Source organism: Mandrillus leucophaeus, unplaced genomic scaffold, assembly GCF_000951045.1.
Source record: "Mandrillus leucophaeus isolate KB7577 unplaced genomic scaffold, Mleu.le_1.0 Scaffold18, whole genome shotgun sequence".
In the NCBI taxonomy this organism is placed as follows: Eukaryota; Metazoa; Chordata; class Mammalia; order Primates; family Cercopithecidae; genus Mandrillus; species Mandrillus leucophaeus.
The window spans coordinates 1,366,226-1,384,120 of record NW_012101809.1 but is presented as its reverse complement, the minus strand read 5'-3'; the positions used below and the strand labels follow the sequence as shown (position 1 = coordinate 1,384,120).

At 46.0% G+C, this 17,895-nt stretch overlaps 1 protein-coding gene across 1 annotated transcript in view; it reads right to left on the bottom strand.

Annotated features, from left to right (window-relative positions):
• Positions 1-904: 904 nt before the first annotated feature.
• The window catches only part of SCD (stearoyl-CoA desaturase (delta-9-desaturase)), a 24,470-nt gene continuing 7,479 nt past the window's right edge, over positions 905-17,895 (bottom strand). Inside the window, exons 3-6 of the mRNA XM_011977396.1 lie at positions 13,239-13,369; positions 11,126-11,331; positions 8,995-9,227; positions 905-5,015 (exon numbers count right to left, since the gene is read on the bottom strand). Of these exons, the coding sequence (XP_011832786.1) occupies positions 4,816-5,015; positions 8,995-9,227; positions 11,126-11,331; positions 13,239-13,369 (770 nt within the window). The 3' untranslated portion in view covers positions 905-4,815. The remainder of the gene's footprint in view (positions 5,016-8,994; positions 9,228-11,125; positions 11,332-13,238; positions 13,370-17,895) is intronic.

Below are 17,895 nucleotides of genomic sequence, written 5' to 3'. Positions count from 1 at the left end.
AAAAAATAAATAAATGAATAAATTAATAAAAGTATTAAAAGCTAAAAGGAAAAACCAAAAACCAAAACCGTTTCCACTTTGTGTACCTGTGAGCCTGAAGTCCTCTGCTCCAGGAACATACAAGTCTTCTCTTGGACTGGTTTTCCTTTCTTCCTGCTGTTGTGCATATCAGCATTCTCAAGAAGCCATTTTATTCCCTAGAGGTGACTACATTTCAGAAACAGGAAAGAGATGTACTGCCCAGCCGGAGTTGCAAGGTAAAGAACTGCTTTCAGCTGGGTGTGGTGGCACACACCTGTAATCTCAGCACTTTGGGAGGCCAAGGCCGGTGGATCACCTGAGGTCAGGAGTTCGAGACCAGCCTGACCAAAATGGTGAACCCCTGTCTCTACTAAAAATACAAAATTAGCTGGGCATGGTGACATATGCCTGTAATCGTCCCAGCTACTTGGAAGGCTGAGTCAGGAGAATGCTTGAATCTAAGAGGTAGAGTCTGCAGTGAGCCCAGATCATGTCATTGCACTCCAGCCTGGGCAGCAAGAGCCAAAAACTGCTTTCCCAGGGAGTGCTTCTCTTGCTGGTCTCTTCCTCTCCCAGTATCTTTATCTTAGGTCTATGTAACTGACCACGTGACACACCTGAGAACCCTGGCACTTCCCCAGGGCCAAGTTGCCAGCTGGTGTTAATGTGTTTGATTTAATGGCAGCAGACTCCCGGCTTCCTGCTTCCCAGAGTTTAACCTAAAGTTACCTTTAGGACAGCAGGCCAGGTTACTGGGGTATGAGTCAACCATTGTAACTTCTACTTCTTTTATACTCTTACAGGTACAGACATAGATATGAGCCAGAGATAAATCCCAAGACTTTGAATCACAGCCAAAAAAAAACTCCCAGACCCAGTGCAATCAGATTCACTTCACTTTTATTATGAACAAACACAATCTCAGATTAGTACAATTAGCTTCAGAGTTGATATTAATAGAAATTATTCCAAAATTATTCTTGTCACAAGTAACTACTATCCCACATAAAAAGGGAAAAATCCCACCCAATCAAAGAAAAGGTATCCTCTGTATGTTTCCATGGCAATGAGTTGTTTATGCATTCTCAAATTTTTTCTGGCTAGTTATCCACCACTTCTCCAATGGAGTCATTCAATCTCTTGGAGAACCATATAGACTAGACTAATGACAGCATCTGGGGCACATGGACATATCAAGTTCATGGTGGACATTGCTATTATAAAAACCACTCAGGTCTTGAGAATTCCTGTGCCGAAGGATCCCAAAATGCTTTATAAAAAGCATTAGTCATGCCTCAAAACTGCCCTTTGAGGTAGGTCAGTATTATTATCCCCATTTTAGCAGAAGGAAAACTGAGGCACATTATAGTTCAGTGACTTGCCCAGGGTCACATAGCAAGTCAGTGGCACAGTGGTAGGAAAGGCCCTGGCCTTAACCACCAGCAAACAGGACCACCTTGCTTTTTTAACCTTTCATGATGACCCATTTGAACTACGCTTACAGAGAATACACTTAAGATACTAGCAAACCAAGGAGAAAATTTTCCATTTTAAATGCTACAACCATCTTTTAACCTAAAACAAAAACAAAAAATAAAATAAAATTATAAATCAAATACATTCAAATTACTTCCACCCTCCATCAAACGTGGGCACTTAAGAAAAGCAGCCCTAACAAGTTTCCAGAATGAAGCCCAGAAGGGAATCCTGCAAATCGCAATACTGATAATCCTCCACTCAGGCCCCCTTTTCTACCAGTCACTTCAGTAGGCTCTCAGGTGCAAAGGGATTCCACAGAGGGAGTGAGGGCGGGCTCATATGCAACACTGTGATTAGAAAAGATGTAAGGCACCCGGGTTAAGTTGTCAGCACACCCCCAAAGCAAGGACTGTTAGAAATCCAGACTCTTGATCAGATCTGAGTTTACCATTAATGTGTCACTTGAATTGAGCTTTAGAATCTTGAAAATAGTGTTCCTTACTCAGCAGACACACCCCCACCCACACCCACACCCACACCCACACATACATTGGGGCCCTCAGCCTGAGGTGCCATCTAGCCTTATGTAGGGTCATGGTACAGATCAGATCCATGGCACACGATTACAATAGGAAGAAGTGAAAGTTGTTTTTATTGTTCATATATTATCAAGCAGGCATCTGATGACCTGTGGAATTAGAAGTACCAGCAGATATTTCCAAGGGGTAGGCGCACAGGTCAGCAGAACTAAACTACAGTGATCTTCCCTTAGATTCTTTTCTACTGAAGTGAATAGCTCAAAAGACATGGATGCCTTTAGTCCAGGCTAATCCCTGTAGCCTCTATGTAATTAACACAGGAAGAAAGGCCCTCATCCCTTCCAGCACTGGGGCTCAACAGTGGACTGAGTGTTTGGTAGTGCACATTTCCAATCTTAATAGAGCAAAGCCAGGCTTCCGCTTTGGTGACTGAGCTACAGGGACAGGAGTGGTCCAAAGTTCTCAAAACACTGATGTTCTGTTTTTGTTTGTTTTTCCAGACTTCTATACTACTGTCTGCCCTAGGCTGTAGGGAATGCTGGTTAGTTTGCTGAACAGACACTCTGTTCAGCAGAGTTTGTGGTATCTCAAATCCCAGGTCTCAGCCAAAGCTTTGCAGTTCACCCTGACTCCAGGGAACAGGACCTCCTTTCGAGGTGAGGCACTTGGGTTCTTGCCCTTGCTTCTTCCCAGTGAGAACTGTTTCCTCCTACTTTTACAAGCATTGCACTGCCAGCTGAGAGCACTGACTCAGGCGGGGCACCCTTACTGAGCAAGCAGGGGGCATTCAGCATGCTCTCTGGTTCTGACCCAGACAGAGGGGACTGAAAATAAATGCTCTTTTGCTCTGTGGCTGGCCCACTGGCTCAGCATGAGCACTTGGCTTGGCTGTGCCTCGTGAGAGAGGGAGAGAGAGGTTCTCTGGGCCAGAGATGTTTCTGGGAGGGTTTGCCAGCCTTGCCTTGAGCCATCAGTGTGGCAGGGGAGCACAGGGGTGTAGGTGGAGACACTCCAAAGGCCATGTGAAAGTGGCAGCTAGCTCTATTTTCGAAAAAGAAGCAGTGGTTCAGTGACCCTGAGCATTGTCTGCAGGAGGGAGCTGCCTGGACAGCAAGTCATCACTGCCTCTGAATACACACAAAGGAAGCTGCCTGTCCAGGGAAAGAAGAAAACGTTCAGGGAAGGGAAAGATCTGGTAAAAGAAAAGAAAAGGGACAGACAGGGTAGACCCAGGAATCAAGAATCAGGGTAGTGGAGAGATTCCTAACCCTGCCCCTCAGGCAGTTCTACACTTTAGGCTAGATGTTAACAGAGCCAAAAAAAATAAAAATAAAAATAAGAGTGAAGGGACACAACACTATGGGGAGAAGTATTCTAGTTTTTACTCTCTTCCAGGAGAAACTGGAACTAATGAATGAATGGATCCAATATCTAGCTTATTTTATTAAGACTCCCAATAACTCACTCAGTAACCTTCTCAAGCCCCTGGCAACGTGTTCTCAGATCCCTTCCTATGTGAAGTTCGCTCTTAGAAGCTGCCTATAGATCCTGTCCCTCAACCTCTCCATCTCATGTCCAGCAGTGGAGAGGAAATTGGCAACCCAACTAATTCCTCCTCTCCTTTAGAGGTTTTTCAAACATCCCTCTTTGGGAGGGAAATACTCCAATAGTTTAACGTTCTAAGCAATGTATATACGTATATATATATTATGTTTGACCCGACTCTGCCTCCTAAAATCCTTCCCTTTTTTGGATGTTTGGAAATGCCACAGCCATCCTATTACTATGAGGGGAGCAACCAATATCCTGAAGATGGCAGAGCAGAAAGAGGAAAGAACTGTGATGAGCAGCTCATGGAATCCTCAAAATTCTATGAGCTGCTGTTTTTACCAATTCTGGAAACACCCAACTTCAAGACTTCTTGATGCATGAACTAAGAAATCTCCTTGTTATTAAAGAAAAGAAAAGAAAACCCTTCCCCAGAAGGGACCACTTTTACTACAAACTTAAAACGTCTCTTCTTTATCCTTAGCCTAAACTATATGTTGTGACATTGAATTAGCATTGCCAAACACCACAGCCACTTCTTACCCCGAGCCAGGAGAGAAAGGAAGCACGCTGTGTGGTGGGGCTTGAAGTCCTCACTAAGTAGGCAGCTGCATGTGTGATTATGGCAAGAGGTTCCTCTTGCTTCGCTTCCCTCATCCTTATATTCATATATGCTGACTCTCTCCCCCGACAATTTACCTGCTTTAGAAGCTTTGTGTCAAGTGAAGTTGCTTTTCCATTCCATCTAGCAAAAGCCTGGGCTGAAGATAATTAACAGAGGACTGCCCGGAAGATTCTGTTTTATCTCTAGCTCAAGCCACCTACTTCAAAGCTCACAACAGCTCAAGGAAAGAGAGTTATCTGGAGCAAAGACCATTCGTTTTAGGCTACAGAAAGGTTGTCTAGGCTTTGGAAGCTGGACACTGAACAAAGACTGACCAGCTGCTTGCCTGGGAGGCAATAAGAGAAAGGAGGGCGATAGCAACAAAGTGAAAAGGAGGACAATGGGCCTAGAAGAGAGAGAGGATAAAAGAAGAAATAATATCAGCTTAGCATCATAAAGGCAGAGTTGTTGACTTTGAATACTTTTGTGTTTTAAAATACTGGACTGGAATGGGTTAACATCATCATCTTTAGCATCCTGGTAGCATTATTCAGTAGTTAATAAACAGACATTAAAACCTCTGCCTGGCTGGCTTTTGAAAAAGGAACCTGAGGGACCCCAAACTCAGCCACTCTTGTAGCTTCCGTCTCCGGTTCTTTTAATCCTGGCCAAGACGGCGGCCTTGGAGACTTTCTTCCGGTCATAGGCCAGACCAAGGGCGGCCATGCAATCAATGAAGAATGTGGTGAAGTTGATGTGCCAGCGGTACTCACTGGCAGAGTAGTCATAGGGAAAGGAGTGGTGGTAGTTGTGGAAGCCCTCACCTGAAACAAAAGCAGGAAGAGAAGTCATGGAGTGACGGTGCACTGAGGTCTTCTTGATTTGTGCATACCAGTTAGCTAGCAGGGTACCTCATACCTGGGAGAAACTCACTATTGTTGAATGAATGGATGAATTCTGTCTCTTTTCATATGAACCAAATAGATCCCCTCAGAAGCATCTTTACTTTTATTATTTTACTTTTTTTGTAGAGATGGGGTCTTGCCATGTTGCAAGCAACCCTCCCACCTTGACCACCCAAAGTGCTGGGATTACAGTCACGAGTCACTGCACCTGGCCAGTCAAAGGCATCTTAAGGAGTGATTGGAGACCCTGGTCACCCATGGCTGTCTGGGAGCCCTGTTGGGAGGAGAACTGAGTTTCTCAGAGGATAAAATGACTAGAGAGAAGCTCCTACTTTTGGGAATGGATATCAGATTGGAAAATTCCAAATTCATTCTTGGCCCTGCCCTCAAGGCTCTGTGTGTATGTGCACGTGCTTGCAGAATGAAGCACTCTGGCTATGACTTTTAAAAAAATGAGTAAAGCCGGGCACGGTGGCTCACGCCTGTAATCCCAGCTCTTTGGGAGGCCGAGACGGGCGGATCACGAGGTCAGGAGATTGAGACCATCCTGGCTAACACGGTGAAACCCCGTTTCTACTAAAAAAAATACAAAACATTAGCCAGACATGGTGGCGGGTATCTTTAGTCCCAGCTACTCCGGAGGGTGAGGCAGGAGAATGGCGTGAACCCGGGAGGCGGAGCTTGCAGTGAGCTGAGATTGCGCCACTGCACTCCAGCCTGCGCGACTGAGTGAGACTCCGTCTCAAAAAAAAAAAAAAAAAAAAAGAGTAAAGAAGCACACCTTTCCCCACCACACTGGAACTACCTCTAGGGGTGGGAGGTTCCTAGAGAGTGGGCCCTACAGCCAAAGATCGGAAGAAAGGCCAGCCCAGAGGCTGGAATGTCCTCAGTCACTGCAGTTGCCAGGGGTGCTCCAACTTTTTTGAGCTTTGACCCTGGTGTGGGGGAGGTGCTGATAAAACAGAAGCTCTCTGAGGGAAGAAAAATGGAAATGCTTAGATACCCTTTAACCTCTGAGATTTTGAGGACTCTTGGGATGAGCATTTCACTTTGCTGGAGGGAGGAAAACAAACAAATTCTGGATTCAGGGGAATTTATCTAACGTGTAAAGCTTTGGAAACTTGACAGATAGAGAGTTTGCCAACTCTTGGCAGGACTCTTCTTTCTGAACCACAGCCAAAAGTAATACTGACCCTAATCAGGCATGGGTAAAGGATAGCTACTAAGAGCTAATATTTGGCTCTTTGTAGATAAAAATATCCTCAGACAGACCAGTCATGACATTAATCAGAAGCAAGGCAAGGAAGTCCTGCAAAGTAAATGATGTCATCTAGGGCATTTCAAGGTATGTCCTCCCTCTGTGACACCTGATGATCTGCAGTGTGAACTGGGGAAGACGGGGGTAGAATGCCACAAATAAAGGTACTGAGGATTATTAATGTCCATTAATGGTTTTGCAGCTGGGCTCTGTGTAAGCACTAGCCAGGCCTTTAGTTAGCAGATTTAAAATGGAATCAGATGCACACAGAGACAAGGGAGAAAAAAAAAATAGAGGAAGAGCGTCAACGGGTAGAAAGAAGACAGGACTCTGCAACTGGGGCAGCAAGAGAGAGCCCAAGAAAGGCTCAAGGGAGAAGGTTAATTTGGCAGAGAAGATGAGCATGTGACAGTCGGGGAGGTAATTCAAGAAACAAAAAGATTAGGGTGGCAGGAAACAGAGCTGGAGGAGAACAAAGGGTGAGGTGATAAGGGAGGCAAACAGCAGGCAAGGAGGAGTGAATGATAACAAAGACAGGTCAAATATTGGCAGCCACTTCTAACCGATGGCCACCCAGAGGCTGGAGGCGGGGAAGATCATTATAGATCCATTTGCAATAGGGGACATATCTCAAGCCAGAAACTCCATTTCTATGATAATCTCAGATTTATACAGTGTATGTGATTTATTTTAATCATGGTTAAAGTAAGAATAGGCACAATGGCAAGAAGGTGTCTGAAAGGAGATACGTGAAAGTTAAAAAGAGAGAGAGAGAAAAAAAAGCTTTTATTTTTATTATATATTTTCGAGATGGAGTCTCACTCTGTCACCGAGGCTGGAGTGCAGTGGCACAATCTCGGCTCATTGCAACCTCCGCCTCCTGGGTTCAAGCAATTCTTCTGCCTCAGCCGCCCGAGTAGCTGGGACTACAGGTGCATGCCACCGTGCCTGGCTAATTTTTTTATACTTTCCTTTTTTTCTTTCTTTCTTTCTTTCTTTTTTTTTAAGTAGAGATAGAGGTTCACCATATTGGCCTGGCTGATCTCTAACTCCTGACCTCAAGTGATCCACCCACTTCGGCTTCCCAGAGTGCTGGGATTACAGGTGTGAGCCACCACACCTAGACAAATAAATCCTTTTAATAAAGATAGTAGGCCAGGCACAGTGGCTCATGCCTATTATAATTCCAGCACTTTGGGAGGCCAAGGCAGACAGATCACTTCAGCTCAGGAGTTCGAGACCAGCCTGTACAACATAGCAAAACCCTGTCTCTACAAAAAATAGAAAAAGTAGCCAAGCGTGGTGGCATGCACCTGTAGTACCAGTTACTTGGGAGGCTGAGCCGAAAGGATCGCTTGAGCCCAGGAGGTCACAGCTGCAGTGAGCCGTGATCACACCACTGCACTGAAACCTGGGCAACAGAGTGAGACTCTGTCTCAACAACAACAATTTAAAAGATAATAAAGATGGTTTTGAGAATAGAAAGGAAGATTTTAAAGAGAAAAAGAAAATGAGTGTTAGGCAATGACCTGCATAAATGTGTGGAGTAGTGTGGTTGTCTAGATATTATTGAATGACCAATAGCACCAATTACTAGAGAGAAGAGGTCACCAGATCTATTTAAGGAAAACTCATTCAGGGCCTTGGTCAAAGTCTATATTCAGTTGGAAAGAGGGACAGAGAAAAAAATGTAGATACGTTGGGAGGCTGAGGCAGGAGGATCACTTGAGCCCAGAGTTCAAGACCAGCCTGGGCACCATGGTGAGACCCCATCTCATTAGAAAAGAAAGGAAAACATCAGCGTTAGAGAATTGAGCAGGAACTTGTGATCACACTGCTTTACTGGGAGATTCCTGAAGGCATGTTAGGGGAAGGGATGTTCCTAGTCCAGAAAAGAAGAGAGAAAAACAGAGGATGAGAGGAGACAAGATGGTAGGTGGTAGTAAAGGGCCACCAGCAGTTATTTTGATGCTCTTCATAATGGCATTACCAAACAGTAAGGCATGGCACACACTTAAAGCAAGGCATATCTGAGTAGAGTGGAAAGATAAAAAATACTTTGTGTGGCATACTTGAAGTTCATAAAACACCAGGCTTACTGGCCACTCAGATGACCCCATTATTCTATTTATGCATTCCTTGCCTCAAGCAAGACTACAGTCTGGCCCAGAGTTGATGAAAGAAAGGAAAACTCCAAGGTGCTCATTGTGTATGGCATTTGGTTTCTGTTTTTTTGTTTGGTTGGTTTTTTAGTAGAAACAAGGTTTCACCACGTTGGCCAGACTGGTCTCAAACTCCTGACCTCAGGTGACCTGCCCGCCTCGGCCTCTCAAAGTGCTGGGATTACAGGTGTGAGCCGCCACGCCTGGAGCATACATGGCATTTGGAAATTGTTTTAGAACCTGGAATCAAGATCAGTGTTTTTTTTTGTGTTTTCTTTCTTATCCTTTCATTTTTACATAAAACATGTTGCGTGACTCTCAAAAGGGTTTTCCAGTATACTGCCCCCTAGTTTTATAGTGGAAAAACGGAGATACAAAGTAGCCATCAAAAACAGGTTTATCTAGTTTTTCTGGCTCCTAGCCTAATCCCCTAATCAGCAGACCACTGGATGTAGTCTCGCTTGGACAGCTGACTTACCCACAGCTCCAAGTGACACCAGGATATTCTCCCGGGGGCTGATGTTCTTGTCATAAGGACGATATCCGAAGAGGTGGGCAGCACTGTTCACCAGCCAGGTGACATTAAGCACTATAGCATATCGCAAGAAAGTGGCAACAAACACGCTGTGTTGAAAAGTTTCACCCCAGAAACACCAGGGCACAAGCGTGGGCAGGATGAAGCACATCAGCAGCAAGCCAGGTTTGTAGTACCTACAGTGACAGACCAGACACTAGGTCAATGGAGGGGGACTCCACACCTACATGGATCTTCTACACGAATTGGGATGGGCTGTCTCTTTCTTCCATGTTGAATTTGCTTGTCTGACTCTAAGTTCATTGTTTTACTTTTTTTTTTTTTTTGACAGGGTCTCACACTGTTGCCAAGGCTGGAGTGCAGTGGCATGACCATAGTTCACCACAGTCTTAACTCCTGGGCTCAAGAGATCCTCCCACCTCAGCCTCCTGAGTAGCTGGGACCACAGGCATGAACCATCATGCCCATTTAGTTTTTAATTTTTTTTGTAGAGATGAGGGCTCACTATGTTTCCCAGGCTGGTCTCGAATGCCTGAACTTTCAAGCAATCCTCCTGTCTCAGCCTCCCAAAGTGCTGGGATCACAGGCATGAGCCACCACGCCCAGCCATCGCTGATTTTTACTCAAGCATAATACCACGTTGGTAAAATAGGTGAGGTCCAAATTACAAACTAATGAACAGATGTCTCTCCATCCTTGGCTGGTTTTCCCATCTGCCTTTGGGCTCCTTTCTCTTTTTCATCAGCACTCTTTTTCAGTCTGTTTAGTATCATGCCTCCATTTTCTGCTGGCTACCCCCTAGTTCTTTGGTCTTCTTTTCCCTCAAAGGCCTATTGAGTGTCCTTGATCACCTGCAGCTATCTGTCCCTCTGGAAGCCCTTTCTCAATTTTCATTCTCAATGTAGACCAGGTCACTGACATTCCAAGGGCACTGATCCCCTACATTCCTTCAGCAGTCAAGTCTTTGACTTTTACATCACTGACATTCCCTGCACCCAACTCTTTTTTCCATTTCTGCCACTGCTTTGCTAGCAGGGGTCCTCATTTCCTAACTTATGTCCCTACCTCTCACTTTGGCTCAATAGTTTCTTACACTTGTTCTAAAAGCAGCCTTCCTAAAGCACATCGCTAACTATGCCACATTGCAGTTCGAAAGATGTAATGCCTTCCTATTGCTTATTGAATGAAATCCTAAGTCTGCTTTTAGAACTCAACAAGGATGGCATTAGTCTCTCCAGTCTTACTTCTTCCCACACCCTATACTTCAAGCGGAAGGACTCGATTGCTAGAACATGCTTCATGCTTTAGCTCATTCTGTTTCTTCTGTTTGCACTGTCTCTCCCCACACATAGTTGTAAAAATTTCTATCCGTCGGTGGATTCCAATACTACTTATTTCATAAACACTTCCTCGGTGTTGCTCGTTGAGCAATCTCCCTCCCCTTTATACCTCTCATAGTACAGAAAATATTCTGCCTTATACCATGGTTATCTGGATACTTGGCTTATCTCTCCACCCCATGATAGGCTACAAACTTTTTGAAGGTAAGAACTAACCTACCAGCCTGGGCAATACAGTGAGGGAGACCTTGTCTTTACAAAAAATTAGCCAGGCATGGTGGTGTGTGCCTGTAGTCCCAGATACTCAGGAGGCTGAAGTGGAAGCATTGCTTGAGCCTGGGAAGTCAAGGCTGCAGTGAGCCAAGATTGTGCCACTGCACTCCAGCCTGGGCAAGAGAGAAAGACTCTGTTGAAAAACAAACAAAAACAAACAAACAAACAAACCTAGGCAAGTAGGCTATAAACATCTTTGAATCTATGACTGTCCTAGGACAATACACATCTGTTGAATGTAATGGGTTTAATTAAGATAGCTCAGAGAGAAAGAAATGGAGCAATAGTCTATGGCTATGGGCCTGTGGGATGTTAAAAACTGGGATTTTAAATTATGATTGTGAACACGCAAACGCAGTAAATTTCTCAGCTTATATTTTATAAGTCCTAGGAGAAAAAATGGGGTCCCTAATGACCAGATGTCAGGGCCGTATCCCCACCTCCATCAGGGCTTCACTCACCTCCTCTGGAACATCACCAGTTTCTCGGCTTCTAGGTCAGACAAGTCTAGCGTAGCGCCCTTCTCTTTGACAGCTGGGTGTTTGCGCACAAGCAGCCAACCCACGTGAGAGAAGAAAAAGCCACGTCGGGAATTATGAGGATCAGCATGAGTTTCCGAAAACTTGTGGTGGGCACGGTGGTCACGAGCCCATTCATAGACATCATTCTGGGGAGAGAGAGAAGAGGAATGTAAGGCTTGAGGATAGACACCCTCTTAGGAGACTCCCAGTGGAAAGGTATCAAGAGCCCAAGGCGCTCAGCCCAGCCTCACAAAATATCCAGGAATCTGGGCTCCAAAGGAGTCATGGAGTTGCCTCCCCTCTTCTCCCAACTTGTCACTGAAGCTTAAGTGGAAAAAGCAACTCAAAGTCCCAGGACCATAGCAATGGGACTGCTGTTTCTGGAAAGTTATATGGTGGGTGGAACAGAGATAAATCATACAGAGCTCAGAGAGTTTCAAGAAGTGAGAACATCGCAATTCTTTAAGCAAGGAATGTTGGAAAAGATCTTCACGAGGTACCTAATCCCTGGGCATGGAGAACATGAGGCAGGCAGTCTTGTGTCCTAGGGTCCCAATCAGTAGATAAAGTTGCAGGGTGTACCATTCTGATGCCTTGCAAAAGAGCTCATACAACCCAGTAACAAGGCCAGGCAGGCAACTCATGATCATGACTGCATTTTCAAATGACCTCTGGACTTCTTCATGACTTTTTCCATCCCTTAAAGAATGTACCAATATCTCTCTTCCTTCCCTTTGCTCCACAGGACAACTTTGGAAGCCCTCAAGGTATAAGCTGCTATGGCAGAGATGATTATGAAAATGTGGTAAGTTCTTCCGATTTTGCCGCCACTAAATTGGTTTCCTTTCTTCCTCTTGCTCCAAGCTAAGCCCCAGGCCATGTGCTATCATTTGCCCATTGCTACAGCTTAATGACTATAAGGGATGCATTCCCTTTCCCCATTTCCCTTCATCCCGTCTTTGCTATAAACTTTTTTTTTTTTTTTTTTGAGACAGAGTCTAGCTCTGTCACCCAGGCTGGAGTGCAGAGGTGCAATCTCAGCTCACCACAAGCTCCGCCTCCCAGGTTCACACCATTCTCCTGCCTCAGCCTCCCGAGTAGCTGGGACTACAGGTGTCCACCACCACGCCCGGCTAATTTTTTATATTTTTAGTAGAGATGGGGTTTCACCACGTTAGCCAGGATGGTCTCGATCTCCTGACCTCGTGATCCGCCCGCCTCAGCCTCCCAAAGTGCTGGGATTACAGGCGTGAGCCACCGTGCCCTGCTTGCTCTAAACTTTTTGCCTCAACAAACCTCAATGTTTTACTTAGCCACCATGGCAGCCCAAGAAAGGGCCACAATGTTGGGTTGGTCTATCTAATCTCTCTGTAAGTTGGTTTCCTCATCTGTAAAATGGGGATAATAGTACCTACTTCCTAAGATTGTTGTGAGGACTTTATATCAAATGCTTACAATAGTTCCAGGCACATAGTGCAATAAAAGTGTTTGCTCTCATTATCTGAAAATAAGAGTTCATGAGTCTGGGAACATCAGCTTCAATCCCACTGTGGTGGAGTCCTAAGTTATTCGCTTTTCAATTTTGTTTGTTTGTTTGTTTTGATACCATCATGGCTCACTGCAGCTTCAAACTCCTGGGCTCCAGTGATCCTCCCAGCTCTGCCTCCCTAAGATATTTACCTTAAATAGTGCATTTATTGTCCAGTGTCTGCCCAGGAATCTAAGGTCAGTCTCTGGCTTATGTGCCAAAGCCCCTTATGATGAAGAGCCACAACAGCCAGAATGTGTGACAACAGAGGGACTTTCGGATCAAAAATATTCCTACACATCAAGAATATTTTCCATTTATTTTCCAGTTCCCTTTTCCAAGACTCAGAAGTCTCTTCATTCTTCATGGACTTAAGGACTGAACTGGCACTTGAGGTGACCACGGGAGAGAGGAAAGTGAAATGGCTGTCCAGGTGTGGCTCCTCTCTGGCGCTGATCCCTCCTTTCTGTCCCCGGATCATTGATAGGGTGGAGGACAAACAGCTGAGCAGAGACAGCTTCTTACCTGGAATGCCATTGTGTTGGCAATGATCAGAAAGAGACGCAGGGGCAGCCGAGCTTTGTAAGATCGGTGGCTCCACAGACGATGAGCTCCTGCTGTTATGCCCAGGGCACTGACAACATAGTAGAATAACCCTGCCAGGAGAAGACAGCGGGGGGAGTCACCAATCAGTGTGAGTTCCATCTGGGAAAGGATGCCAAAGACACTCTCTGGATGCCAGAAACTATCTTCTTCAGGCTTTGGGTGAGGATTGGCTTGACCATGAACTCTAGGGATAACCATGTCCCTTAGATTTTACCACTTGAAAAATATCATCACCCCACAGCCTCTCAACCCAGGAAAAAAAGATAAGCTAAGGAATCCCAGGAACTAAGGAGTCAGAAAGGCAGGAGAGAGAATAGTGCTCTTACCACGCATTCTTCATCTTAAAGGCAATCTCCCAGGGCCTAGCTATCTCCTTTCACCTCTATCTAGGCCTTCTCTAAGGTTTTAAGGGCCACAAATTACTCCTATAGAGCCCAGGACCCATAAGCAAGGGTGTTATTAAAATAATAGTAGAGGGCCAGGTGCAGTGTGAACCACGTTGTCATCCCAACATTTTGGGAAGCCAAGGCAGGAAGATCCCCTTGAGCCCAGGAGTTCGAGACCAGCCTGGGTAACATAGGGAGACCTTGTCTCTACAGATAATCTACTCAAGAGGTTGAGGTGGGAGGATCTCGAGCCCAGGAAGTCGAGGCTGTGGTGAGCCATGATCGCGTCACTGCACTCAAGCCCTGATCAACAGAGAAAGACCTTATCTCAAAAAATAAAATAACAGCCAGTACAATCTGGGCACTGACCAATTTGAGAAGCACTTAGTTGTAGGGGACTTTTAGGGGATTCAGACCATGGCCATTTATCAACTGGTACAAAAAAGCATTTAAATATTCTAGCAGGCAGTGTGGCCATATCAGGGAAAAATTAGCCCTAATCCAATTTGTGCATAAATCCAATTTGCACAGTATCTTAAGATTTACCGGCCGGGCGCGGTGGTTCAAGCCTGTAATCCTAGCACTTTGGGAGGCCGAGACGGGCGGATCACGAGTTCAGGAGATCGAGACCATCCTGGCTAACACAGTGAAACCCCGTCTCTACTAAAATACAAAAAAAATTAGCCGGGCGAGGTGGCGGGCGCCTGTACTCCCAGCTACTCAGGAGGCTGAGGCAGGAGAATGGCGTGAACCCGGGAGGCGGGGCTTGCAGTGAGCTGAGATCTGGCCACTGCACTCCAGCCTGGGCAACAGAGCCAGACTCCGTCTCCAAAAAAAAAAGAAAAAAAAAAAAGATTTACCAGAGATTTCACGTTCCAGCTATACCATCCACCTCCCCCAAGATACATGCACAGTTCCTCTGTCTCGCCTTTGCTACATCCCTGTCAGCCCATACTCTCACCGGGCAATGCTCATTCTAAACAATGGTGGGATATTCTTCAAGCTGTCAGTGGAGCACCCCACCATTGTCTTCCCTCACCTTCCTGGAGACCTGCAGGCTCAGGAGGTGCCAGATATAATCTCTAACTGGGAAGGCAGGAGAGAGAATAGTGCTCTTACCACTCATTCTTCATCTTAAAGGCATTCTCCCAGGGCCTAGCTATTTCCTTTCACCTCTATCTAGGCCTTCACTAAGGTTTTAAGGGCCACAAACTACTCCTGCAGAGCTCAGGACCCAGATGCAAGGGTGTTATTAAAATAACAGCAGAGGGCCAGGTGCAGTGTGAACCATTTTGTCATCCCAGCATTTTGGGAGGCCAAGGCAGGAAGTGGGCTGCTGGGTGTACCCATCTCTTCCTCTGTTCAGTAGCTCTAGTAGGCAGAAGCTGTGGCCTTGGTAGAAACTGTTAACAATGTTTCATTCCTAGGAATGAATGTTAACAATGTTTCATTCCTAGGGAAACAGCTAGAAACAATAGATCCTCAGTGGCCACAGAACTTAGTTGCAGTTGGAGACACCACACATTGTAACAAATTGTCCTGTGTTCTTTTGCAGCCATTGATAGCTGTTTCCTAAACAACCTCCTTTTCCCCCCAACCTCCTTTCTTCTCTCCTATTCCTCCTATAAGATCTCCAGGAGAGCCATAGAGCCAGAGTCAGCCCTAAGAAGAGCTCTCTCCACATTCCCTCAGAGTGGGGATTGAGGCCCCAGGTGATCTGCCTTCAAGTCAGGTGGCGATTGACATCTCCCCAGATACAGTATCTAACCTGCACCTTACTTGGAAAACCATCAGTTGAGCCAGAGCCCTTCCTAATGAGCAAGGGAGCTTCTGGGCTTGTTACTTGCCGCAAAAGACCCTGGGGCAAGTTGACTGACTCAGAATGTATGTAAGATCCTATATTAACAGGAAAATTGGGGAAAGAACTCAGGCACTCTGGTGCCTTTTCTAGAAACACCTCTAAGTCTATCAAATAGAAGGGCTTAAATCAGTTGGAGATTTATTCCCTCTCTCCTCCCCCGGGGAAGAAAATGTCCAAATTGATGGTCAAGCAACATCTCATTGCTCTGGCCTTAAGAAAGAGACTTGAATGGTTTTGCCTCTGGCTCTCAGTGTTGCCAGAGGCATTCTTCTTAGTCCTACCCTAAGGGCTCCTTTGGGAGACTACAAAATGAAAGAGATTTAAGGCTCTCAAAATTGCTCCGTCATAAGAAATGCTGGAATCACAACCAGTTGCTAATTTAACATTGTCCATAGGGATTAAAATAAGAAAAGTGAAGCTCCTAAATTCTGAAGGTGGGAAGAGAAGATGTCCAGGTTGAGACCTCTGACCCTCCTCCCCTTATCCTCCTTGTTTCTTAAGACAGAGGAGTTCTGATATCCCCTTATCAAGATGGTCATTCTTTCAGCTAAGCCATCCACCAAAGGGCCCAGTACAATAAGTTTACCATCCAGTCTCTGTGAGCCACATTTATCTGCCCAAAGGCACAGCACACACCGATGGGCAGGTCACCAAAAAAATGTAGCAGGCACAGCCTTGACTTTGGGATGGAATTCTGCTCCCTGCACTAGCAACTGAGGGTAATCAAGCAGAGGCAATTGGGTCAAACTCTGGGCTTCAGAAAACCTACAGGGAGTGCTGAGGCTGGAAGGAGCTTGCAGGTGAGAAAACTACCTGTGAAGACTATCCTCTTGGGGAGAAAGGGTGGAGAGAGGCATCCACTGACTCTTTGGGGAATGCTATCCCTGCTCTTCATCCCTCATGTTGCAACTGAAGTTCTGCTGGATCCTCAGAGGGGCCAGACAACAGATGTTGCCCTCCCCTCACAAATACAAGAGCTCTTCCTGGTATGCAGATGAACTGATCTGCACCTGGCCTGTTCTGTCTGTGTCACAGCTGTGACACATATGTAACCCAAGGAATGCTACCTTCCCAATCCTAAAAAAAGTACTGTTGCCCACAGGTGGTACCTAGAAAAATTGAGATTCTGACAAAGGGGCTTTTCTCACTTGCATTTCACTGTAGCACCTGGAGGATTTCTGGAAACAAAGCTCAATGAATCAGATCTCACTATCTTCGGAAGACCTAAGAGGTCCTGAGGGAAACAGCTAAAACTTGGCCTCTCAGCTCTTCTGCATAATTGAGCGAGCTGTCAGAAAGTATCCCACACCTGAGGCTGCTCTGCAAAACCTCAAGTTGTTTTCTGGAGGAGAAGTCCTGGCTCACCACCCCTTAGAGAGTAGCAATGCAGGGGCCCTGCATCTGCAGAGCTCCCTGCCCTCCCTTCCCAACTTAGGCTCATAGTGGCAGAGGTGAAAAAACCTGCAAAGCGCATGTGTGTATCCAGGGGGCAGAACCATGCCATCAGGCCACACCAATTGGTCCCTGAAAGAGCTGAGCTAAGGGCAGGTTAGGGACAAACTGGGAACTGTCTCCCTCATTACAGCAGCCTCAAGACCAGGCTCTCTTTTCTCAAGGCTCTTTTCTGGCCTGGCCTCGATGTCCCTGGCAAGGAGGAATGGGTAGGACTGGTGTTGGAAGGTGCAGAATTCTTGGCATTTCATGGCATCAGGAGGGGGGCCTCAAGCAGGCTGGATGGGGGATGGAACATGAAACATATCTTCAACCTGATTTCATTCTAAGAGCATTTTGTTGACTGGTATGTGCAGCACCCTGGAATGTAGAGTAACAGAGCAACACACATCTGTGACTCGGGTTACACGGGAGCTTCATCTTCCTCTGTAACGAAGAAGCTTGGTCTGGCCAAGGGGTCAGGTCAAAATAGTTTTGTGGATAACCTCTCTGTTCCTGCCTTTCCAATAAACTCTCTCCCTGAGTAGTTTCCCGTTGCGCTAGCCCATGACTGCTCAACATAGACCCTAGAAAGCCAATGGTTTAGTACCATGTTCCCATGCCTCCCAGGTAGAGGGCTTTGATTCTTTTGTGGTTGGCAGGGGTGGGACAGGCAGCCAAGCAAAAGACTCAAACAGAAAAGCTCTTTCAGGGAAAGCTGACTCTCCAGCACAGGTCTACACTTCAAAGCCCACAAGCACAAGGTCCCAGAGCTCTCAACCCAAGGCATTGACATTCCTGCATCTCAGTACCCCCAGGCTCTTCCCAGCCCACTAGGCCTGAAGCAACCAAAGAAAATGCCTGAGAAAAACCCCAGCTGGGAGGCTGGGAGGGGCTG